At 35.1% G+C, this 26,670-nt stretch overlaps 1 protein-coding gene across 5 annotated transcripts in view; it reads left to right on the plus strand.

Annotated features, from left to right (window-relative positions):
* RALYL (RALY RNA binding protein like) overlaps nucleotides 1-26,670 on the plus strand; it is a 396,968-nt gene that overhangs the window by 170,625 nt on the left and 199,673 nt on the right. For 2 of the 5 annotated variants that reach the window (XM_062641598.1, XM_062641596.1), the window contains one exon: nucleotides 19,345-19,623. In XM_062641598.1, coding sequence (XP_062497582.1) covers nucleotides 19,368-19,623 — 256 coding nt within the window. In that variant the 5' untranslated portion in view covers nucleotides 19,345-19,367. Of the gene's footprint in view, nucleotides 1-1,781; nucleotides 1,864-19,344; nucleotides 19,624-26,670 lie in introns of those variants that run through there. The other 3 variants (XM_062641599.1, XM_062641600.1, XM_062641595.1) reach the window with 3 other exon arrangements.

A 26,670-nucleotide genomic window follows, 5' to 3' on the forward strand; every position in this document is an offset into this window, starting at 1 on the left:
TTACATTACACAATGGAAAACATAGAGGTTTCTGATGGGGTCTTCTGAGTCTCAGGCTCCTTTCATAGTCTTGTAGATGAAACAGTGACAACTTTTACTATTTAGTAATAATAGTTCCTGGACTGCAAAAATTCTACTGCTTGTAAACAACTTTTTTTCCTTTGGTCTTAAGGTGTCAGTCAACTGAGAGGGAAAGCATCTTTAGATTAAGAGGTTCTGCCTGATTCAAAGAGACAACAGAGATCATAAAGAAAAATTAACCAAAGAAGTTATTACATCTGTTAAAAACATGAGGAGGGAAGAGATCAAGAAATTTAAACTTATGTAACTTCTAGAAATCCTGTTAAACCATTTTTTTTTTCTCAAATATGGTTATGTTTCTCTGTTTTTATCTTAATTATTTTAAACTTGCCAGGTGGCATTGTAACTCCCCACCAGAAATCAATAGAAATGTGGTGTAAGGAAACTGTCCCCTCATGATTGTAAAGAATAACCATTTTCTTTTGACACCATGTTCTTAGGGCTATGAAAAGCTCTTGCTCTGCTCTTCTGCACTGTAGATGCATGCTCCAGAGAAGTCATTTTTGGGTTTGTCTCTATCTCATATTCCCCAAATAACATATTAGCAATACCAGCCTCATGCAATCACAAACATCCTCTGAAAACATTAGCAGAAATGTTAGTTGGAAACTGGGACAGGCTGGACAATGAAGAAAGTCATATAGATATGTTTTCTACTTTTTAGTTTTTCTAAGGAAAAGGTTGTGGTGGGGAACAGGAAGGCTGTTTGCTGTACTGAGTGCTGTTAGAAAGAAAAAAGTATACAAACTAAAATAAGAGCAATGGGTACAATTCATTGACCTATTTCAGTCAGAAATTGCTGCCACATGGACTCAAGACTTTCTAATGGCTTTTCACAATCAACCTCCAATTAGTATGGTGCCTGCAGTATTAATTTTGAAATGCTATATAATCTCTCAGCATCTGGAAATACCCACACTACATAATGTACCACCATAAACTATGTAAGTGTTGGAAAGGACTCTTCTATAAATTTTATCCAAGTGTAGATGACATTGTATTCATCCTTTTAAAATTGCTTTATCATTGTGGGCATTCTCATTCTTTGATAAATAATCAACAAATCTTGGTAACAACTTTAGCTAACAGATACTAAAATGGAATAAACCAAAATATTCATGAAAGTTTTTCTGAAACGTGACAGAACTATGTCATTACAGTGTTCTCCATAAATCTTTTTGTTAACCACTCTGTCTATATTTCAAATGGAATTCCATTTGCATACAAGTACTTGATCAGAACTTAAGGCTGAGTGCATATTTCTATAAAGATATTTTGAGAAAATTATTTCGATTTTAGAACTTTGCTAGTTTGTGGTTGTGCTGGGATAGGGAACCTCATTCCCAGCAGGAGACATCATGAAAGCAACTTTGTTAATATTTGTGAGGTGATGCCACTTGACAAATGTGGAATGATCAATGAAAAACTGCAAAATTTTCAAGCAGCTGTACTTAATGTTACGTCAAATTTATTTTATTATTTCAGTGTGAAAAATGGAGAAAAAAATCAAAGCATTTTATATGGTCACTTCCTAAAATAGCTTTGAATTTCCCATATACTTCTGTTTTAAAATGTCTGTCTTCCAGTCTTGTTTTGTCTTCTAGCTTTTATCCAAGACAGTATATTTGCCACAGATTCTCACTTTGGTTTGAGAGGGGGGAAATGTTTTTGTTTTAAATTGACCTGAAACTATTTTTTTTCATTTCAATCAGTGGCAAATTGAAAAGTCTATGCTCCACAGCATTTTCCTGGAGCAGAGTCTGTTAAGAACAGGTGGAAAAGGTATTCTCCAGCACACTTTATGTCATTTAGTTGTATCTGTAATTAAAGATTTATTAAAAATGTATGTCAATTTGCAAACTGCTAGTTTCTAAAGATTCTTTAGATCTTAGTGGCTGGAAAAAAGTTTTTTATGCATTTTGCAACATCCAGATATTTAACTTTTTAAAGTGTATATGTTAGACTTCATAAAGTATATATTGAGAGAGAGAAGGAGGATGTATATTTGAATTTATAGGATCATTAACTGAGCCCATAGCAGTTGCTTTATAACCCTTACAGCTGAGTTGTCTGAGAGAATGCTAATAGTTTCAGATTCTCAGCATATTTTTCTGATATTTATCTTAGAGATTTACTGAATTTGTAGCACAGAGAAGGAAAAAAATTCTTGAGATTTTCTGAAAAGATAGCTAGATAGTTACTGAAATAGGTAGCATGTAAATAGGCTTTTCTTTTCTATTTTTGAACAAAGTTTGTGTTACAGAAAATTATGACTGCTTGTGGATCTATTTCTTCATTCTTTACTCACTGAAGTGTAAGACGAAGGCAAAAGCCATGAAAGTATTTACATTGGCACATACACCAAGAATCAGGAGATGATTTTTATACATATATAGCATGCTTTTGTTGATGATGTTTTGTGAAAAGGTTCACTACACATCCATAAAAAATTCTGTCATCAAACATAAGAACATATGAAGAGATTAATAATTTTATGTTAGATATTTTCCCATTTTTTTTATGGAAACTTTTTGGAGGGATCGTCTTGATAGACAGAGACTGAACTGTCCAGGAACACTTCTAAATGTTCATGCTTTGCAAAGCAATTGTTCTGGACAAGGTTATTTCGAACCTCTGCTTTAGCTATTGCAATTAGACTGTCTGTATTGTTCATATTTTCATGTGGCCCCAGGAGTGGAGGAGAAGAAGGGGAGGGAAGGAGTGAGCTGCTGTGTGGTTCTAAATTACTGGCAGAATGGGGAGGAGGATCACAAGAACGTAAACCCCACGGGTTCGGATAAGAACAGTCCAATAACTAAGGTGTAATATAAAACTACTACTACTACCACCACCAATAATGATGATAAGGGAAATAACAAGGGGAGAGAATATGAAACTAAAAAGGGAAGGGGAAAAAAATCCCAAACAATAAACAGCAGTGTTGAACAATACAATTGCTTTACCACCCACCAACCTATACCCAGCCTAACCCAAATAGCATTCTGGGCTTTCTGGGTGACTCCTGTCAGTTTATATACTGGGCATGACTTGCTGTGTTATGGAATTCCCCTTTGGTTAGTTTGGGTCAGGTGTCTTGTCTCTGCTCCCTCCCAGCTTCTTGTACCAATCCTCACTGGCAGAGCTTGACACTGAGAAGTCCTTGATCAGAGTAAGCATTCTTCATTCATTCAAAACACCGGCTGTGTGGTTCTGAGTTACTGGCTGGGCTTAAACCATGACACTTTGCGATAACTAAAACATTGGTGTGTTATCAGCATTGTTCTCAGACTAAAGCCAAAACACAGCACTGCGTCAGCTACTAGGAAGGAGAAAAAGTCCTGTTACAGATGAACCCAGGACACCCTTCATACTCCTGTCAAGAAGTCCAAATGTGCAAGTTACACACTTGAGGATTTATAGGTCAGACAATGACAAACAAGGAAAAAGGCTTTTTATTTTGTCAGACATTTTGGCTGTCCTTAGATCATGCTTTAGTATTAGTCACAGCATTTCACAGGTCTCTGGTATATTGCTTCAGTAAGGGAAGCAAGAATTTGTGCAGTTCTACATAATTTGTTGCTGATTTGTAGATTCATGTACACACAGAACTCCTAATTCATCGTGGATTGGTAGTAAAGACCTCAATTTCCAAATGATCTTCAACATTTTGGAACTGGTGGCTTGTTCAGAACATTTTCCAGACATTCATCAGACAGGAAAATACATCAAATAGTAAGTTGTTCTCTTTAGATTACCAATATAAAAAACACAGAGATGGCTGCAATTTTCCACTCTCTTAAATGCATTTCTTTACACTCTTTTTTATTATCTCCTTCAGAGGACTTGACAGACAGAAAAAGAAATATCTCAATAAAAACTACCAGAAACGTCTAAGGAAAGAACTTTTGAGAAATATTTATGTGGTGAAATTTTGTCCAGACTCTTCTCCTAACCATGACAAACACGCATCTTGTGAAGGTACTTTTCCTTTTATAGAAGTTGATAGCATTTGACTTGCCTTTATGTAAATATTAAAGATAGGGGGGAAAGTCGCATATTGATTAAAAAGAAAGAAAAAGAGAATAGTAATCATTTCATCAAATACCTTTTCTTCTTAAGGTTCCTAGCTCTTTCTACAATGAAAAATAAAAAGAATTGAACATTAAAAAAGTGTTAAATCATTACCTTTTTGCTGTAAATATATAGGTAATTTTAAAAGCAAATTCTCATATAATTGAAGGTGGGCTAGTTTAAAAGATTTTATTTACAGAAGTAGGTGCATTCCAATTTCTCTTCTAAATGTACCTATTGATCTACCATTCTGTTTTCTTATTCCACAACAGCTGGAAATTTTCCCAGCTATCAGGAGCTGAATAACTTATCAGGACAGCTGCAATCAACATATAATCAGTTTTAAAGAAAACATGACAAGGATGGATAAAAACAGTAAAAGGCTATTTTAAATGGCACAGTTTAATGCTAATGACTGATGTTACTCAGCTACAAATTACTCTTCAAATTTAAAGTAATTCCTTTTTTTTTTCAAAGAGTTTGATGTAGCATGTTTCAGAACTGACAAGCAGTTTCTTCCTTACATGACAGATTTCATCATTTACACAAATGAGATATGTAGGAATTGGTGTTGTACTGCTAACAAAGCAGCTATACAGTTTTGAAAAACAGTAAGACGATCTTTAGTAGGATTTTTCCTTTTTTTCTTTTTTTTTCAAAAGGAATATAAGAATACATAATCACATTACGAGAATAAGTAACACTAAAGGAAATCAAAGACTGTATGTTGTATGCAATGTGTTTGGGTAGCTGAGACTTGCATGTTAGAAGACCAGTGTGGTCCCTCCTGGGTATGTTTTGGTTTCAAAATAATTTTCTCTGTCAAATAATTAATATGTGCTGGCAAGACTAAGTTCAGCACATGCAGCATCACATGTGTTGTAATTAATTGGGATGAGAAGGTAATATGGACTGAAAATAATCAATTTGAGCTGCCAAAGCTGATCACTTAATCCAAGTGAAAAAACCACAAGCAGCTTTCTTCCATAGCTTTCATACACACAGGTTTTCCTGCTTCTGTGGTCTCTTTATGTTTCAGCTACCAGCAGCCAAGTTTCATTGATGTGAATATTTTTGAACATCTATTTGAATTTCCTGAGCAAACTTGGTAGAAGAAACACTAAAATTAATTGGAAGCAAATGATAATGTTGGACATACTAGATCAAGTTAAATCTAGGTAAATTAGATAAAATTAAAGAATATTTGGAATATTTAACATTGAAATTTGGGTGCTATCAAAAAGCTGTTTGCAACTGATCCTTGTTTACAAGAAAAAAAATCCTTAGTCATTGCAAGCTGTGGAATGACAAAACATAAAGTACATCTATTCAGATTAACTTGCAAGGATAACACAAAAACAATAGCAAAACCTTTCAATTTATACCCTTTATACCCTTTCCTGTCCCAGTTAAATAATCATAGAATCATAGAATCGTGGAATCACAGAATCATAGAATGGTTTGGGTTTGAAAGGACCTTAAAGATAATCTGGTTCCAACACCCCTGCCGCAGGCAGGCACACCTTCAACTAGACCAGGTTACTCAAAGCCCCATCCAGCCTGACCTTGAACACATTAAGGGATGGAGCATCCACAAGTTCTATGGGCAACTTCTAGTGTCTCACCACCCTTACAGTAAAGAATTTCTTCACAACATGTAATCTAAATCTACCGTCTTATTCTCCTTTGTCCTACTTCCTCTTCTAAAAATTTCCTCTCAGGCATTCTTGTAGTCCCCCTCTAGGTACTGGAAGGCTGCTATAAGGTCTCCCTGGAGCTTTTTCTTCTCCAGGCTGAACAAGCCCACCTCTTTCAGCCTGTCTTCATAGGAGAGGTGCTTCAGCACTCCAAACATCTTCATGGCCTTCCTCTGGACTTGTTCCAACACTTCCACATCCTTCTTATGTTGGGGGCCCTAGGGCTGAACACGGTACTACAGGTGGGGCTTCATGAAAGCATAGTAAGGGAGGAAAATCATCTCTCTCGACCTGCTGATCACGATACTTTTGATGCAGCCCGGCATACAACTGGCTTTCTTGGCTGCAAGCACACACTGCTTATATTGAGCTTCTCCTTGATCAACACCCCTCAAGATTTTCTGCTCAAGGCTACTCTCAATCCACTTTCTGCCCAGATTGTATTTGTGCTTGATTAGTGAAACCTATGCTGAGGTTTAAAGCAGATTTACCTTAGTAATAAATCCTTCTAATAATATTATCCTTTAGAGCAGAAGTTAGATATTATGACAGCAAGAGCTATAGAAAAATCGTTACAGGGTGTAAAATTTTAAGGATAAATTATTCATTGTAAATTATTTGTTCTGACCGGTTTTTACTCCACTCTCATCAGATGCTTTACCCCTACATGATGATGTCAGAGATAGGATATAATCAATAGAATAAAGTATCTAAATAAAATATAGAATAAAATTATGCTCTTCATATGGAGGTTTCTCTAGACACAAATTTTTTCACTCTCCTGTGGTACAGGCAAGATAATAGGAAGTATATTTATGTTAAATATTCTGGCAGGGGGGTTGGAACTAGATAATCTTAAGGTCCTTTCCAACCCTAACGATTCTATGATTCTATGATTCTATGATTTTAATGATTTCTACATAAGTTTTTAAAAAAATATTTGAAGGCTTTTATTTTTTGACCCCAAAATAAATCATAGCCCATTTTTTATTTTGAAAATTTAGGGGAAATATTTTCCTTTCTCCTTTTATTTCATCCTGTCCCATATGAATCTAAGGCATGGAAAGAGAAAAAGCAATGTACAACGTACTCAGTGTTACTCGAATCATTCTTTTATAGTCTAAAAATGCACTGGAGCTGAAAATTCTAGTGGTCCCTTCTGAAGCAAAAAATCAGTTTCATTTCAGTTAAAATTCTGCTACTGATAGAGAATGATTACGTTCACTTCAGGTTTTGCTGGTCCCAGTGCTTCCAAGGCTACACTCTTTCAGGTACAATATAGAGTAATAGGAATAGAAAAGAATAGCTGCTGATACAAATAAATTAGTTATGGGACAGGTCCATAGGAAGCAAAATCAAAAGCAGTGCAACAAATTTCATGTTGGTGTTGCTTATCTAAGGTTGAGATGGAGGAAAATCTGAAGGAAGGACTCAGCAGAATGGAAGAAACAAAGTGGACTTGGGCAGAGTAAGGTAGGCATGAGAAGAAAGAAAGAATATATGAGACAGGTGATATAGAGGTCAGGAAATTAAAATGTGACATTTATGATACAAGAAGTCATTACAAGAAAAGAGAATGACACTTTAGACTTATCTGAAGATAAACAGAATTTTTATTGAGCTCTTTGCAAAGGGTTGACCAAAACCAGGAATACACAGCCAGAACCAAATTCTACAGCATCCAGCTCTACACAGATTTGGATTCCAGAGGCCAAGGCACCTGCTGACATTAAATTATTAGGTGCTATCCTGGAAAATCACCATTTGCTCAAATAGCACACTGCTGGAAAAGATACATTGACAACAGGTCTTGTATGGTTTGCATCAAAAAATCTGTAGCAATGTGTTTGATTAATGTTCAGGTCAATGGTTTTAGAAAAATATTTTTGGCATATTCTTGTTTCACTGTGTTTGCTTAAATGAATCTCTAAATTAGCATTAAATAAATAAAACAGTCATCTGAGTAGATACTATTATCATTGGGCTTGGGCATCAGATGTCTGCTAGAGTAAAATCACAGCTTCACCAACATTTACTAGTATTCTAAACTAAATTAAAATCTCACTTGTATATACTACCTGCAGCAAAAGTTACTGTTGAAACTCCAAAGTTCGATAAATATTGGAAAAAAATTCTGAGCCAATTTCTGCTTGGCTTTTCATGAAATGGATAAAGAGGGAACACATAAGACTTTTTGTGTGTATATATGATGGATATTAAAGAGAAAAAAATAGCCTATTGTTTCAGGGATTCTCAATGATGTACACTGTAATTGAACACATTTCTTTCAATACGTTTCTTAAACTACCTAGTAGGTCTTTTTATATGGTATGTGGTGTTGTTTAGGCAGGCTTTGTGATCTCTCAGTAACAATGAAAATGTTACTGTGCTAAGTTTCATTAAATTCCCATGTCTTAGTGAAGAACTGAAAAGCAAATGGCCTGATATTAAAATTATTTGTGCATTAAAAGTTAAGTGCCTGGTAAGATTTGAGCATGAAAATTTCCGTAGATTTAATTACAAACTAAATGTCAAATGCTTTTAATGATAATCTAGAAAGGGAGGTGTAGGGGCAAGACCTCAAAGCAGCCACACTACAGGGATTGCTAAGAGACCCAAGGCACACACTCAGAAAACAAAGAATGCCCATTCTAATTTTCAGCAGCAGAGAATTGAATGAAGCTTTCCATTGTCCCAGATAATGTCCTAAGTGTTGAACTATCAGTTAAAACACTGTGAAAGGCACTGGGTTTTGTGTCCTTGATAGTCATGGCAGAGAAAAATTACTGAAATAGTTTCTGCAGGCAAGATATAGGTTAATGAATTAACTTGGATAGATTTAAACATGCTATATATATCAAACCACACAGTCCTGAAAAATTTTAAAGATACTTCTGTAGACAGTAGACTACTTGTAAGCTTCAGTGTTAGAAACTGAAGCGCAATTAAGCCTCAGATGACTTCAAGGCAAGATGATAGAGGAAGAAATGTTCCACAGATATCTTTGTGTTTATGAAATGGTATGAACCTGGGAGAGTCTATGGATCTAATTTATAAGGGCCTTATTCATGGTTGCGTGACTGTGGTGGAAAAGGACTTGAAGTCAGATCCAAATACAAGACTAACTTTAAGACTCTAACTAATCATCATTACATCCATATTCAGATTTTCTTCAAGTTGTTATTCATCACATGCCTATATACCTTATATATGCATAGTCCCGTGTATAGTCCCATACATAGTCACATACGGAAAATTCCATTGTCACATTGTGGACACAATAAATTCTAAGGTTTATGGAGGAAAGGAATTTCAGATATCTTGTTGCATATCCTCAGTGGTGAGAATATCTCTTTTTATTGACGACTTTTGTAATCTCAAACTTTGATATATGCACAAGAGATTCAGTGTATGAAAAGATAGGCTGGATTTTCTAGATAAAAAAATCATTCAGGTGTTTTGTGGTAAATAATAACCTTGGGTTCCTGACTGAGGGTGTACTGTACAGACTAAGGAATAAAACCAAGAGTCTGAAGAGATATAGCAGTCTACTACGTGCTGCCTTCAGGTGTGCTTGAGTTTTAAAAATGCAGTACATGCATGACGAATACAAAGATCTAGCCAGGCTGAATGAACAGGGTAAATAAATGGGATAGATAAAACAGAAACACAATATGCCAGTGATTTACTGCATCATGCTGGAAAGTTACCGGCAGACCGAAAGTCTGATATCAGAATTCCTTGGTTGTCAATTCTAGCTTTTTTTTCCTCTAAGTCAGATACCCAATATAGTCATCTGACATAAATCCCCAGGACAGACTTCTGAAAAAGACATTATAGAGTGAATGTGTTAGCAAATGTGATTCTAATTTGCCTCTTATTATGAAAGTCAAATACTCTTAAATACCTCTCTCCAGTATGAAAGAGAAAATAATTATTTTGATCAACTTATCTGGGAGATAAATTGTAAAAAACTACCTAGGAACATTAAATACAGAAAAATACTCAGAAATAGGCAGGTTATAAGTGATATAGACAGGAAAAATAAGGATATCACTAATCCTCAAAACGAAGTCCTGTGTTTCCAATTGAACTGAGCATTTCCTATTTTCTATTAAACATCCAACGGCCACAGCATTTGCAGTGTTTTGCATTTTTTCATTTCATTCATGCAACAATGTACTGGAATGGACTATCATCAGTATTATTGCAAGTTTTTGAAGAAAAAGGACAAGGTGGAGATATTAAGTGACTTGTATAAGGCCTTTTAGCAAGTCTGTACAAGAGTTAGGATTACAATTTGAAGATATTGACTTCCTGTTTGATATTCAGTAGTCTAGACCACGACATTCTTCAAATCCAATTTCAAACTCTTATAAAATAATAGAGGAAACAAAAGGGAGAAAAAATCTAGTCAAAATAATGCTACCAGAAGTTTTCTTGAAATAGTCCATCTATGAGTCAACTGTGCTATTCCATGAGCAATAATGATTGGATGCTACTCTTAAAAAGACATGACAAATTTACCAAAATAATCATTTTACCTTAAGAATCATTTGAAAAAATAATTCATATCAGCCTAGTTGTGTTTAATGTCATGTGTTCCCAAAACCAGTATGTAACAGAGGTTTGGAACGAGAACTGTGTTGTAGGAGAAACATCTAACCATGCCATGGGTATCCTTATTAGAACTGTTTTTTAAAGAGAAAATGGCTTTGAATTATAAAGCATTAAAACAATTCACTGGTTAAATTTCAGAAGATGTTGTACTTTGGGACTGTAAACTCCCTTGAAAACAGAGAAAACTGAAGTCTATTAGAAAGTTTGGAAATATAAAAATTATAGTAGGAGACTGTCTTACTTGCCAAGGCTCATTTAATCCTTGCAGTGATACGAAGCTGAAGAGAAAGCAAAACAAACAGAGGAAGCAACACTGCCAAATAAGACCAAGCAATCCTAGTGAACATAAGATTAGCTTGAAATGTCATATGACAGCAAATATAGCTGTGATATTTTTAGATAATCCATAGTATCACTATGTCACTAAATGAAAAGAAGAACCGAAGTCTTCCAACTTTTACTTTCACTATATCTAAAAGTGAAGGTTGAAAACATTTAGGCCACAGAAACTGTAGAAAGTCAGAAATGCATTAAAAATTATTAAAAAGCCAGCAGGACTGACTGATGAGGAAAGATTAATATAGCTTGATGCATGAATGGTAAATGGTGACTCAGAGGAGATGATATAGCTGGCTACAAATAGATCTGATCAAAATATTGGAAGTGAAGGGAAAAGTCACCAACTTTTGTTCGATTTTTTTCTTAAAAAAAAAATTAAAACAAATTTTAAAATCTTGTTCAGCGACTGACAGCACACAAAAGCCGCACATCCCAAGATGAAAAGTTTTCATCAATACTTTGGATAGACATATTCAAAGCATAGCTTGCAACCAAGACATGTTAAAGATAAGTATGAAAGTTAACCCTTTATTTGTTTCCTTTTCCTTGGTGTCAAAATATCCTGGTTGTACTCTCTCTCCTGGAGACATTTTAAAACATGAGGCATTACCTGAGAGATAATATTGAAGGTCCCATTCTGGAATTTGCTAAGTGATCTCAATATCCGCGTCTCTCAGGTATTCCCTGTACGGGCATATCTCTTCGTAGGGTTAGACAGTTCGGTAATGAAACTTCTTTATTTCAAAATCCTCTTCACTTTAAATCCCAAATAAGTCTATTTATTTATTTATTTATTTGGTTGGTTGTTTTTAATGTTTTCCTCATGAATCTGATGTATTATTTATGCAGCTATACGGGTATGCACTATCATAAGTAATTTATTTTTTTTTCATCCTAGCCAACAGATGGTCTGATTTTACAATTGATAAATAGAGAAAGTGTTGTACTTAACATGTGTTAAATATGGGGGGGGGGGTACTCATATGGGTGTCCCCATGACTGAGTGCTCATCAAAAAATTATATTAGGGAAATGTGTTTTTTCACAAAATTATATAGAGTTATTTTCTATATCCTGAGAACAAAGAGCATGTGAAGGGCAGGAAAAATCCTTATAACTCTTGACAGGTTTCATTTTCTTCTGCCTGTTTGGGTAGGAAAAGATCCCAGCATTATGAACTAGTGCAGGGCAATAAGAATGTGTGGCTTCTGTCCACATGAACAGACCTCAGACCTTCTCCTCTTTTCTCTCCCTCCTTGGGATTTTGGATACATTTTATTCACGCTCCTCAAAAAGAGTATTTGCCTCTTTGAGAAGAGTGACAACAGGAGATGAAGTGTGATCTGCTACATTATTTTAATTTTTATTCCCTCATTTTCTACAAAATGTGGCATAGCAAGTATTGATGTATTTTGTCATTTATACAGCTCCAGATATGCTAGCTTGAAGGGAACATTGTGTTATAGGCATGGTGTGTCAACCTCTTCTTCAAAATAATTGAAAGGAAAATTTAAACCTAAACCATACAAAATAAAAATAAAAAGGCAGAATATCTTAGGGAGAGAGAGGAGAAGCAGATACTTTGACTCTAATGAGGACTGGAAAAGCCCAGAGTATTTTGATGTGGATTTAACTAACAAACTTGTGAATGACTTTTTTCTTTATTTGTGTGACCTAAATATACTAATTCATTAAAAATGAATTTAAAAGAGAAAGAAGAAAAGCATTTTCCAAGGCAAAATATATTTTATGTGATTGATAGCTTCCTGTTTCTCTCTCTCTTCTCTCCCTCTATCCCTCCCCCTACCACAAAATATCCAATATTCTTTTTTCCAACAGGTATGTAACATTCTATAGGGTTTTTTTAAGGACTGATTTAATGGAAATAAAATAGTTTTTAATGAAAGCTTATTAAAGGAATTAACATGAATATTGAATTTTCTCCCTAAATATTAGTCATGCAAGATAAATCTATGCTTTAAAACATTTAACCTTGTCCTGGGTTCAGCAGTAGCAGTCATTTTTCTCCTTCTTGGTAGCTGGTGTAGTGCCGTGTTTTGACTTTCAGCTCGGTAACAGAGCTGATAACAAGGATGTTTTGGTTTGGCCAAGGACTTTGTGAGCCTCATGCTCTGGCAGGGAGGAGGGGGAGCCAGGAGGAAGCAGAGACAGGACACCTGACCCAAACTGACCAAAGAGGTATTCCATACCACAGCACGTCATGCCCAGGATGTAACAGGGAGTTAGCCGGAAGGGCTGGGAGACTGCAGGGTTGGAGGAGGTATGGGTCGGTGCTTGGTCGGGCTGAGGGGGGCGAGTTATCGGTCGGCTGGTGCTGAGGTGTTGTATTCTCTTCCCTTGTTATTTCCTTTATCATTATTATTACTGGTGGTAGCAGTAGTGATCTGTGTTATACCTTAGTTACTAAACTGTTCTTATCTCAACCCGTGGGAGTTGCATTCTTTTCGATTCTCCTCTCCGTCCCTCCGAGAGCAGGGGGAGGGCAAGAAAGGGGGGGAAGTGAGTGAATGAATTACCTGACTGGGTGTAAACCAAGACAAACCTACAAAAGAACACTTCCAGGTTTTAAATATCTTAAATTTGCCTGCAACACTACAAAAGTATTAATGTTGTCACTGCTGCTAAAAAGTAATTTGAAAATATATTATGGCATTATTTTTTTTCTCAATGAGCATTTTAAGATTTATCAATTCTTAAACCTTATGGATACTAAGTCACAGACAAGCTCAGTTATTAAAGCAATGACTGAATCTTGATATTTACAAAAGTTCAGCTATTAACTGAGGCTGGATAATAAAATGGCAAAGAGAAATTTCTTGGAAATAATGAAGAGAGCAAAACCTCATGTGTTTTTGATCAGAGATTGACCATGTGTTATACCGTTCCCTTTTGTCCATCTAAGGACCAATACCACAATGTTTGATGTTTGCCAGGATGCCCATGTTTAGCTCGACCCCCAAATGTCCTAGCAATTAATTTCATATAGGCTTTACTTTTTTCACTGTGGATTTCATTGGGGAGACAGACATCACTATCCAACCACACATCTATTTAGGACTTTCTCTGTCTTTCTTGGAAGGATTTGTAATTATCAGACATGTACTATGCATCTTACTGTGCAAGCTTTATTATTGTAAATAGTAAAATTAAAATCTGGAATTTAAGGGTGCTTAGAATAAGCTGCCAGTGATGAGAATTTTCATATCTAAAAATCTTTCTCCACATAATTAGTCTTCTGATTTCACACAGATCTAATTGAGAGTGTTGATTATTTTCTAGCTCAGCTCTACACATGATCTCAAAGTGTATTTTTCTGCAGGTGGGGATGAAAGCATGTTTCATTTTCCCTAACATTTTCTTGTAAATATAAGTACCTGTAAGTTTGATATTAAATCTCTCTCAATATAAATATTATGGTTCTAATCTCTCTACAGAAAACATTTAAGATTATTTTTAATGATTTTTCAGTGATCTTGTTTCAGTTTTTCCTCAGTAGAACCTTTTGCCTAAAGTCACGACAAGTAATATTTAGTTTATTCAAATACATACACTTTTTCTATTTGCTTTAAAGAAGAAAACATTTTATTTACAAAAGAAAACAAAATAGCTCTAGAATAAAAGCATATAAATATGTAGAAGCTCCTGAAAGAATCACAAAACTTTTTGAAGGCAAAATTTTATCGGAGATTTTAATTCTACCAGAATTGTTACAGGTTGGCCTCATTGTTCTATTCAGAATAGCAAAATTAATAAGGATAACTTCAGAGACAAATTTTCAGTATTCAGTAGAAATTTAACTGGGCTGATGAGTTCCAATCAGTCTTTTAAGATGAGAAATGTTTGTACAACTAGGAAGATAGTGAATTAATCATTCTCAAAATCCCTTGAAACAGGTTAAGTCCTCAAGTACTCAAGTCCCAAATTGTTTTGCAGTTTGTCCAAAATGCTGTCTCTTCAAAGACAAATTTTGTATTGTACAGTGAAAAGTCATCAGTAAAATGCATAAGCAGCAAAGGGAGCAGAGGTCCAATAAGACCATCTTGGTCCTTTCTTGCCCCTACCCTCCAAAGAAATGCATTGGAGTTACTGGGGTGTAGAATCTGAGAACTTGCTCCTGTTTCCTTTGCTTCAAGTCCTGTGCTGTTTCCTGCACTGGGACACAGCAAAACTGTAAAAGGGATTGTTGTCTTCACTATTCTGGAGTTATACATGGCCCATAGGAGGAACATCTGTGAAATGGGAGATGTGAGTTCAAAAGTTCATCTTATGGAATGAAGATGAGTTTCACAGCCATAAAGCAATGCTGGTGGTTAACTGAACTTCATCAGGAAACCCTGTAAAAGTGAAGGAAGCTGGAGTTTAAAATTTGCCCCCTTTTCAGCACTTCAAATTGACTGGATTAGACTTCTCACATGTGTGTGCTGGATAATAGGAGTCTTATTTGGTCATTTGCATTTTTATTCTTGTTTAACATGTTAGAAACTTTAATGTTTAAAACAAGCTTGCAAACCTTAGTCTTTGAATTGGAGATTCTACATAGTAATAGAAATGGTCGAATTTATAACTTTATAACTTCTATATTCCAGTATACTAAGACTTAAACTAATTAGTTCTGAGTAGAATAATTAAGTCAGCTACAGCACAAAATAATGCTGTATATCATGAGGTGTATTGAATAAATAAATATGATGAAGTGTATAGACAGCAAGATCTTATTTGTAAAACATGTAAGCATTTTTTAAGATGTGTTTGGCATATAGAGGATTCATTTTACCAGAAAGGATCTCTGCAGAATAGGAAATTAGCAAGATACCTTATTAAAGGCTGAAAGGAAATGAAATGATTTCAGATATGTTTCTTTCACTGTTTCATTTATTCTATGGTTGCATGAGTTACAATGTTTGTGATTTTACTGATAGCTGAGAGCAGATAGATGTAATTCAGTATTCACAGAAGCATATTTTAAGTGAGGCATAAAACTTACCAGAAGTTCTTTATCATTTTAAAGAAGATTCCATGTATCTTTGATTTTTTTTTAATGAAATATTCACAATAGTATTATCCATTGACCAGCAAGACAATCAAATCTCAATTATTTATGTTACTATTGTTCTCACCCTCCGAATTTCTGCAGCACATTTTTCTGATTGCTCATTTCAATATGAGAGAACCCACCAGACAACTTTGTGTTATAAAAATATTGTAAATTTGCATTGCAAAGAACAACTACAAGAGAAAAACACTCAGTGTCCTATTCAAAGTCCATTTAAATTAGTGGATAGTAAAACTGGGCAAAAATAAGGGTTTTGTGAAATAGAAAAAGGAACAGTTTGCTAATTCCCTTGTTAGATGGCTAAACAATTGAGGAAATACAGAATGTATTTCTCTGGTGTTTGGAAAACAGTGTGGTAATAATTGAAGAGTTTTGTTGTATGTAATTTTCATGCAAGTTTTGTCTGGCAGAAGATTTTCTTTAGATTTTGTCCGCTTGTTTCTAATATTAGTGTGTTGGTTGTGCTCAAACATACCAACTGAGATCACATCATTGTGTTAGGAGGTATATAAATATACATTAAGAGACAGATCTTAGTCAAAAAAAGCAAGTTTGAAGTCTAAAAAATGGAAACAGAGGCACAAAAAAGTATCTTTCTGAGAGTCATACAGAAGGCTAGTGGAAGGTAAAGTTCTACCAGCCAAATTTACTGCTTTCTAGACCACTGTTCTTGTGAGACACTACCTCTCTGAGTTTATAAAATCATTTGAGCTACACAGCTGATAAACATACACAGACAATGTTAAAAAGATGCTAAGAATTATTTAAGGACAGATACAGCTTTTTTGCTGGATCTTCACAAAGGTGAGCACAGTACTGTTCCATGTAAAGTTTTCCCAACAGAAATGGTATTTGCACACTGCGGATCTTGGCAACACAGGAAACGCCAGTTATTTGACTGCATTATCTTTTAATTTTATTCCTAGCTCCTCTGCTATGTTAACTTTTCAGTTTGGGTCATTACGCTATTTAAGCTAACATGGTGATGCTATTGTCACTTTAACTCCTGTGTAAATAGAGGTATATGTAAGATTATAGAATCGGAGAATGGTTAGGGTTGAAAGGTCCATAAAGATAATTTCATTCCAACACCCCTGCCACAAGCAGGGACACCTTCTACTAGACCAGGTTACTCAAATTCCCATCCAGTCTGGCCTTGAACACTTCCAGGAATGGGGCAGCCGCAACTTCTCTGAGCAACTTCTTCCAGGGCCTCACAACAATCACAGTATAGAATTTTTTCATAATGTGTAACCTAAATCTGCACTCTTTCAGTTTAAAGCCATTATCCCTTCTTTTATCACTACTTCTTCTTATAAAAATTTCCTCTCCAGCACTCTTGTAGTCCCCCTTTAGGTACTGGAAGGCTGCTATAAGGTCTTCCTGATGCCTTCTGCCCAGGCTGAGCAAGCCCAACTCTTCCAGTCTGTCTTCATAGGAGAGGTGCTCCAGCCCTCTGATCATCTTTTTGGTCTCCTCTGGACTTGCTCAAGCAGGTCCACATCCTTCTTATGTTGATGTATTTAAACCTGCTAATTCTCAGATAGTATCAGCAGTCTACTTTATACCAACATGGAGATCAGTGTGGATAACATTTATGTTTTGTAGGTGTTTTCTCTTTAAATTATTATGGTACCAATCATATTATATGACTGCTCATAGTGTTCATCTAAACTGCACATAGACATGACTTCAACACGCACAATCTGCACAGCAATCTAGAAATATTCAGTGTTGAGTCTGTTATATGTTAAAGCTCAGAGGCTTTTGGTAAAGGCAGTTTTCCTGTTTTTCCATGATGAAATTTGTAATGTATACAGTATCTTGTGTTTCCAGAATGTATTTACAGTTTGTAAACTTATGCAAAAATGTGCTCGCTCTTGTTTTCTACAGTATTTTGTCTGTTGTGATATGAAGTACACTTTTTTTGTCTGAATGTTGTGATATGAAGTAAACTTTCATATTAAGTTATTAAACAAGTGAAAGATATTTGACTGGTAGCTTCACCGCATGTAGTTCGTTTAATAAAGCAGACTGCTTGCTACGACTCAGGAGAACTGCCCACACATCTCCATTGTACGTTCTAAACTGAAAGATAGGATTTGGATCCTGTGTAAGAGAGATGGTCAAAGTGTGGATGGTTGTGGCTGTGGCCATTTTGTTCCGGAATTATGCAGAGTTAAGTAACAATGGCTTCTTTTTTTTGTCAGTCTAGCTTACTAGAGTGTAATAATTGATTTTAAATATGAAAATTGTGGTAGTTAGTGTCAAGCTTTAGGTATCCAGAAGAGAGGTCATTATTCCTTTTCATCCTGATAAATTAACTGAGATTTAACTGTGAGCAGTATTTAACTGGATCCTCTTCTTGCCTGAGCTGTTACTGTGATGTAATCAAAAGTATGAATAGGTTAAAAAATAGTAACATTATTCTTAGCTGAAAGACATGGCCTATATTTGACTGCTATCTAAATGACCTCCTCCTTACAAAACAAGTTTTCACTATTTAGAGGTATGCATATTTTTTATATTTCTGTTGTCTCATGCATCTAAAGAGAAAGTAGCAGTAACATATGACAACTTCTTCCATCTCATATATGGAGGGACCTGCTGGCAGGTGGAATTTGCAAATGTTTTAAGAAAATTATGTTCATTTCAGAAGTGTGAGGCTAGATGAACACAAAAACGATTTTTTTTGTTTCTTTCCTTTGCCAGATCTTTCCCAGGAATAATGGGGATATTTCTATTTGAGATACGCCAGGATGCATTTAGATTTGTGACATCAAAGGAAAGCAGCAAGCAAATTCGTGTTCCTATAATTAAGGAAGCTTGTTTTCATACTTTTTAATTCTAGGAACATAAGGCACTGTCTTCTCTCCTTTCTTTCTTGCACTGAATTAATAGGGAAAATTGTTCTGATAGAAACATATTGATTCCAGTAAAGAACTGTATGTTACCTGCCCTGCACTTTTCACAATGGTCAGTTATATTTAGCTGGTGAGAAATGTGCTCTGGCTGACACCAAACAAAAGAGGATTGTCTTTCATTTTTAGAATTTGTTCTCTACTTGGCCTTGAATGTTCATTTATTTTACATAAGGTAATGATTCATTCTCTTGCTTTGCAGTTTCTAGATGGCTAGATATTTAAAAAGCCAATACAGAATTTCTAAGCAGAAATCCACATATATGATTACAGTAAAGCTCCACTATTACAGCATTGTATTAAGAGACCTATTGGTATATTTTACATTTATAAAAATAGGAAGTTTGATTTTGACTTATGAAGAGTATTTTAAAAAGCGCTACCTTGGTTTTAATTGATAATAATATCTAGAAATTATAAATCTTCTGTTTCTAGATACACCCTAACTGAAAAATGGAAAGTGAATTATTGCTGAAAAAATCATCTAGAGTCAGGGTTGTCTGTATGCTTTGAAACATAATTCTCTTTGTTCTTTATTTAAGGGTTAAAGTCAAGTGATCCAACCATGACCGGCAAAACACAGACCAGCAACGTCACCAATAAGAATGACCCAAAGTCCATCAACTCCAGAGTCTTCATTGGCAATCTGAACACAGCCATTGTCAAAAAAGGCGACATTGAAGCGATCTTTGCAAAGTATGGAAAAATAGTTGGTTGCTCAGTGCACAAAGGTTATGCGTTCGTACAGTACATGAGCGAGAGGCATGCAAGGGCTGCAGTGGCAGGAGAAAATGCCAGGATCATCGCAGGGCAGCCACTAGGTAAGAGTTTATCCATATTGTTGAAATATTGCTTTTTCTTTCCTTTCTATTTGAAAAAAGATCTGTTGCTGGTGCCTTTGATACTAGTAAGTTTGTTTTGCCATTGTTCAATCTAAGCATATTTCCAGGGTCTTGGATCTGGCACAATTTTCAAAGTATTAGATATTGCAAAATGTTTAGTGCTAGAAACTTCTGATTTATTAAATAGATCATTTCCGACTGCTTTATGCTTCTCTGTGTAATCCCATTACAGTGAACATGATTACTCATGTGAAGAAAATATAAGCATTTTCTCTTAGACTCTAAAAAGTTAATTTATTGTAATATAACAAGACTTGTCTAATAGATGTCGTTATCTTGCATTTAATGAATCTAAAATAATATCCAGCCCAGGGGTGTGTCAGATGCTATGCAGAAGCAAAAGAATGAGTTTTGTTAGTCCTTGAAATTGTACCAGTCAAATTGTAACACTGTTATTCATCTAAAGAATTTTATTATTATAAACTTAGGTTGAACTTATTCCCAAATAATGTTGCGGACACCATTCATCTGAACTTCAAATTAAAAAAAAAAAAAAAAAGCAAAACAAAAAAAAGCATAACTTTTTTTTCTAGGGCTTTGTCATGAAAGCTTATATAAGATATGGTTGTTACTTATTGCAGGTGTCACCCCTGAAACCTATTTGCAGTTATATATGGAGGCTGACAATGATAAAATCATCTGGAGTACAGTACTAACCCTATCTGTCATAATGATGGACAGTACAGCAAGATGTTTGGTAGGAGCAAGAGATCTTTCACTAGACCTCTGAACTATACTGCTGAGATCCAAACCTGTGTGTGTAATGGCTGTGTCAGGAAAAGGTGAAGGGTAGCTAGTACTTTGGCTGTAACAAGTCATAAAGAATGGATATGGCTTATTCATTTTCAATTTTTCAGGCTGTGTAAATCTATTTTTCTGTTTATTTGCAGAAATTGAAGTATTTGTGTTAGATGGGTTGTTCTGTCACAGTTGTTCAACGGTAATTTTAAGTTTTATAACCCCTGTATTTTGGGTTCAGAAAAAAAACAGAATAAAGAATTTCAATTACATTTTAGGGGAGATTACAACTTTTTTAGGAAAAGTTATATATATAAGTGAAATAAAAGAACTCAAGTGATAAAGACAAGGCAGCAAAGTCAGTCTGTGGAATGGCATTATTAGAAGATATTTCCTGGAGCGGTGGTCTCTGAGCAATAGGCCATGTAATGCCATCAGTGCATTAGTTACAGCTCCTTGCACACTGCTCTGACCAGATTTTTTAAACTGTGTTTTCCTAAGGCAATAGATCTGTTACTATTATGACTACTGTTGCTAGTTTCTTTTAATATTTCTTACAGTGTCTATAACATGCCAAGTGCTTTGCACATGGAGATGCCCTTGCTCTATTCAGAGTATGTTTGTGCTCTATATAAACAGTAAGTGAAATTGTTGTAAAAGAAATTAAGGGACCAACAAATACTTGAATTGTTTATTTATTTATTTTAAATAATAACAGGAAGTTCACTACTAAGTTTCAACTGTATAATCTTAAAATGCATTGATTATTCCGCATAGTCTTGTGATGGAATATTTCATGGCTCAATTGTTGATGTATCAGGGAATATAAAGAATAAGAAAGGTGAAATTTGGTTTTAGCTGTTCAAAACTTCATTTACTCTTTCTGCATATGAAATACAGTTGTTATCATTATTGTTTCACAAATATAAAAAAAAAAAAAGTAAAAGTGGTACTTCTCATTAGATAAACTTTCTATGTATTCTTTTTATTAGCAGTAGACATTAACAGTTGCCTCAAGATAATGAGCTGATAGATAAAATTTCCTTGACATTACAACCCAGAAGAATAACTTATGTGAAAATTGTGCATTTGAATGGAAAGAAGTAATGGGTAAACTCATTACTGTGAAACTATTCAATGAAAAATGTCTTTGTTTTCTGTCCTGAGAGCCTTGTATTCTGAAATAAACAGAACACACAATTTATATAAATAGTCAAGGTACTGAAAGTGGGCAAGAAAAGTCTTCTACATATGTGCAAATAAACTTGGTTAACATAGCTGAATTTTCTTTTAAATTGAATTAGAATATATTAATGATATAGTGGGAGCTGAGTGGTATTCAGTTATGGAAAGCTGTTTGAACAAAGGAATGTTTGAAAAAGATTGTCCCATAGGAGATGTCTGATACTACCATTAACTCTAGTACTCAGTACCTCACAAAAGAAGAAATCATTTAAGACTGCATTATTAATCTACATTAGGATTTTTGTGGGTTTGGTAAACTGATCATTTATGCTGGCTCCTATCTTCTATGGAGTTCTGCCATTCAAAATTATGATATCCTCTTCCTCAGTTTTACCAATGAGTCAGAAACTGTTCACATGTATGTTACTGAAATTAAAAATTGAACCTGTAAATTTCTATAGCTATATACAGTGTTGCACAATTCACTGAAGGTACTGCCTTAACGTCCTCAGACAACTCTCAACCTCCTACAAATAGTTTTGGTGGCCAATGATGTGTAAAGTCAATGCTGTGGGTATTATAACTACAGGGAAGTGGATTTCCTGAGTTTTGCGTTTATTTCCAAGTTTTCTGTTCCATGAAGTGCAACATGCTCTGAAAAGTTGTGAGGAAGAGATCATTAAGAAATACAAAAAAAAAAATGCATAAAAATTTTACTGGTATCGTTGTAAAGTTCAGTGTAGTTTCATGAAGTATTATTATCTTTTATGGGAATAGTATGAAGAATTCCTGACAAAAGGGCAAGAACAGATCAGTACTGGGCACAGGAGTCTCCTTCACAATGATTGTTGTAAATTGTGAATTGCATCATGCCAAAGCCAAGAAAATGTTCAAGTTCACCTAAGACAAAGCTGCAAGTTATGTTCCCAAGTTGTGGAACGTTTCTACATAATCTCCTCTCCTGTATCACTTCAAAAGCTTTTCATCCATTTTAATACATCTACAAATCAGGGAACATTTGCCCATATTTGCCTCTTTGCCACGTAGGGCAAAGAGCCAGGGTGAATAGAAATCATTCTAAGGAATTATCAAGTCTACCTATAACCTTTATGAAGGGTGACTTCACCCCTCTGTGGTGAAAGGAGGACTAGAAACCTGCTTGCTTCAAAGTAAATTGTGCAAGTCCCTCATTGCAGCAGCGGGCTGAGGAACAAGGTTCAGCAAGAAAGAAACTTTTAGGTATGTGATGGACAATACAGTACTTCAACTGATGTTTTCTCCTGCCTTTGTAATTCTTCACAAGAGTCACAGCAATGCTATTTAACTATTTTATCCATTCCAGCATACATGAATTCTGTGAAGCCAAATACCATGTAAAAGTCATTTAATGTTCCATAAATTTATATTACCATTTACTGTACTGTCAAGACACTTACTTATTTAGCAAATACATTTTTCCATCCAAGATTTCCACCTAAAATCCTGGTACAGCTATCAGAGCAACTTCTACAACATAATGTCCCTTTGATTTGCTTGATTTATAGTTCATAGCCTTATATTTTATAATCATATGACCTTTTTTTTTCCTCTTTCACACACGTTTTTAAACCAGCAAAATTCCTTTAACCTCAGAATATGTTTTGATTTGCACCCAAGCCACTTCACAGGCACCTTGAAAAAACAAATTAAATGTGGCAAGGCTGGTACTTTTGGTCTCTTCTGTGACTTTCTTTTAAGATACCATGGAATTTTGTTCTTGGGTACTGAGAAAAATGGAAAAATACCACAGTACCAATATCACGAAAGACACTAGTCCTTCTGTTGATGCCCTTTTTAACTAACAAATTAGTTCCACTGTAGCTTCAATCTGGTTTTGTTGCTGTAAGTATTATTCATGTAGTTTTGCCTTTAGGTCCAAATTAGATGGAGTCTCTGAGTACTGAGTGCATATTGACATGTAGCCTAAAGTAAGATAGTGGTTGCAGATAATTATTTTGGGTGGCATACTCTATTGCACATCCTTTTGAGAAGCACCAAAGCCCTGCAGGGGCTTTCTAAATGATGGCTATCCAGTAGAAAACATCCAAGGAGAAAAGCAGGTAATAAAGAGAGCCTTTAGAGATACTCAGCATACACCTTTGTTGTAAACTGAATTGGTGTGGCAGTAGGGCTGTTTTTGTTTCCCTTGCCTCCACTCAAAACAGATCTTCTATATCTTATATCTGTAATGTCTAGCAACACTGACAGATTACCTACGTATTTTCAGATCTAGGATTATCCAGAGCAAATCAGTTTTTCACCTCAATCTGAAACCCAGACAACAGTATTTATTTAAAAGAATTAATGCTATTTTAGTGAACTCATTCATGAAAAATGCAGTTTGTCTTGAAAAATGACATATTTATCCAAATTTTCTTGTGACTAAGCTGTTTTAAACCATGGTACACTGAGGAAGGAAATTCAAAACTGAATTAGTGATTATTCAGTTTTGACTTTGCCATGAGACTTCAGTCAATAGCGCACAAGTACAACAATCATTTGTATTAATGTACCTCACAACGTACTGAAGCAATGTTGTTACTCTTCCCATCTACCTCCAGCTACCATAATGACAGGATATTCCTGTTCAGGATAACAGGAAAGCAATGCTAGCTTGTTTTAAAGTGTATAGTAGAACAACTTGAAAAGTGGTTGGTTTTTTTTTTGCTTGTGGAAAGTATGTAAAGTCTTGTGTTTTAATATACATCAAAACATCCTAGACAAGGACAATGGCTTTTAAAGAAACCCTAGAGTTTGTACTGATGCAATGAAAAAGTGGGAATGGTTTGGTATTTTAACATGCATCTTAATAAGAATTTAAAAATAGCAAATATTATATAAATATAATAATTTATTATATATTCAAACTATATTTTAAGACTCATGCTTTTGAAAGATTGAATAGTGCGTGTTCACATTACTGGCCCAGAAAGGAAAATACACTTCACAGAAAATTCTTTGGCCTTTGTAACTTTTACAGATGCACATTCTAATGTTTTGTAGTTTTCAATATTACACCATGAGTAAATAATCTGAGAACTGTAACTCAGTATTATGCATGTAATTGTCTATCCAAGCGAGACTCAGGCAGCAAGATATTTATTTTTTTAGAAGCCATAATAACTATGTATTATATGGTTTTCAACAATTGTCGTACCTCAAATAATATTGTGTTTTTCTGGTACAACAATACACTTTTTCCTGAATAGTGATTAAGTAAAAGCAGAAATACACTTGCGAAATGCTATATAAACCACAACAGGAATTATCATTATTATGTAAGTTTAAAAAAACTAACAAAATTTTAAATAAGCAAATACTTGAATCAGCAGAAAATATTTATCCAAAAACCTATCCAAAAACCTATAAAGCCTGTGAGATGTCACAGATGTTGGCATATTCTGGAGGTGACTTTACATTTGATGAATTCAAATAACTGTTTTCTGAATGCTTCCCCAAATGAGATAAGTTACTTTTGTCAATGTCGAGGCCAGGTTTTGAGAAATTTTGTTTGATTCAGTATATTTTTCTGTTGAAAAACCATTACGATAAAGAATAAAATAAGACTAAAACTACATTTTAGAGCTGATTTTCTGGCAGATACAGAAAAGTATCAAGTGCATACCAAGAAAATAGTTTAGCTAGATGAACTCATGCATGGCACAAGGTTTTGTACTCTGAACAGCCTGATGTCAGCTCATGGAAATGTTAAGTATTTCCTCCATCATAATGCCAAAAATAATGATCTCTTTTCTTGCCATCAGCAGGTTTTATTGTAAAAAAAAACTTCAAGGCTGTATACAGATGCATATTAGGATTCAATTAGTCTTCTGCATGGCCAGCTTATCTTTGAAATCATGGACAAGATGTTATTGTGGGATCTTTTTGTGCCCGTCTCTGCCACTTGACATCTTTGTATATAGCACAGGGTCTCATCTGCACAAAATGCTACCAGTTTTAATCATCTCACCCTTGGGTTTCATAACATGCAACATTTTAAATCCCTCAAAACTGCAACATATATTTACCTGTCATGGGTCTGATATATCTATTGTAATTTCGGAAGTGCTTTGCAAAATCTTCAGACAATGCCAGTACTTCAGCCTTTACTCCATGCATACATTGATGAAATTTTTATTATTTTAGCCAACAATATCCAGTAGTTCCTTCTTGATTTGAATGTAACTCTGTTTTATCCCTGTTACAACTCTATAAGAAATTACAAAAGTTGTTTTCCTTTCTGGCAGACAAAATCCTATACCTTTTCTTAAGTATACTTGCTTTGATTATCGACTGCTGGTGTCATTAAAATTTGTACAGCTATTCTGTTTCATTCTGAACTGTCATAACAACATGCAGTGATAAAAACACTGTCATGATAGGTTCTCTCACAACATTTGTCTCAGTGTCTCATGTGGCATGTATTGTATGAAAAGAAGAATTATCTCTAGGATGCTCTGCATTTTTTGATTTTGCTCTAGGAGGTCTCGTGTTGTCTACAGCTTCACTCTTTTGCTTGATCTAGCTTAATTCAATTTGATCCTATTTTCCATGCATTTGGCTTCTCACGTCAAATAGGACCTCATCTGGACTGAGTCTGATATTTTCTTCTTGATCATTTCACAATACTCCTGAAGGACCTGACAAATGAAGTTGCGAAGCCGCTGTCCATCATATTTGAAAAATCATGGCAGTCAGGTGAAGTTCCTGATGACTGGGAAAAGGGAAATATAACCCCCGTTTTCAAGAAGGGGAAAATGGATGATGCAGGTAATTACAGACCAGTCGGTCTCACCTCTGTGCCTGGCAAAATCTTGGAGCAGATTCTCCCAGAAAGCATACTAAGGCACATGAAAAACAACAAGGTGCTGGGTGACAGCCAACATGGCTTCACTAAGGGGAAATCCTGCCTGACCAATTTGGTGGCCTTCTATGATAGGGCTACAGAACTGAGGGACAAGGGTAGAGCAGTTGGTGTCATCTACCTGGACTTGTGCAAAGCGT

Source organism: Pezoporus occidentalis, unplaced genomic scaffold (genome assembly GCF_034315485.1).
Source record: "Pezoporus occidentalis ecotype Australia unplaced genomic scaffold, CSIRO_AGI_Poc_V1 ctg69, whole genome shotgun sequence".
Lineage (NCBI taxonomy): Eukaryota > Metazoa > Chordata > Aves > Psittaciformes > Psittacidae > Pezoporus > Pezoporus occidentalis.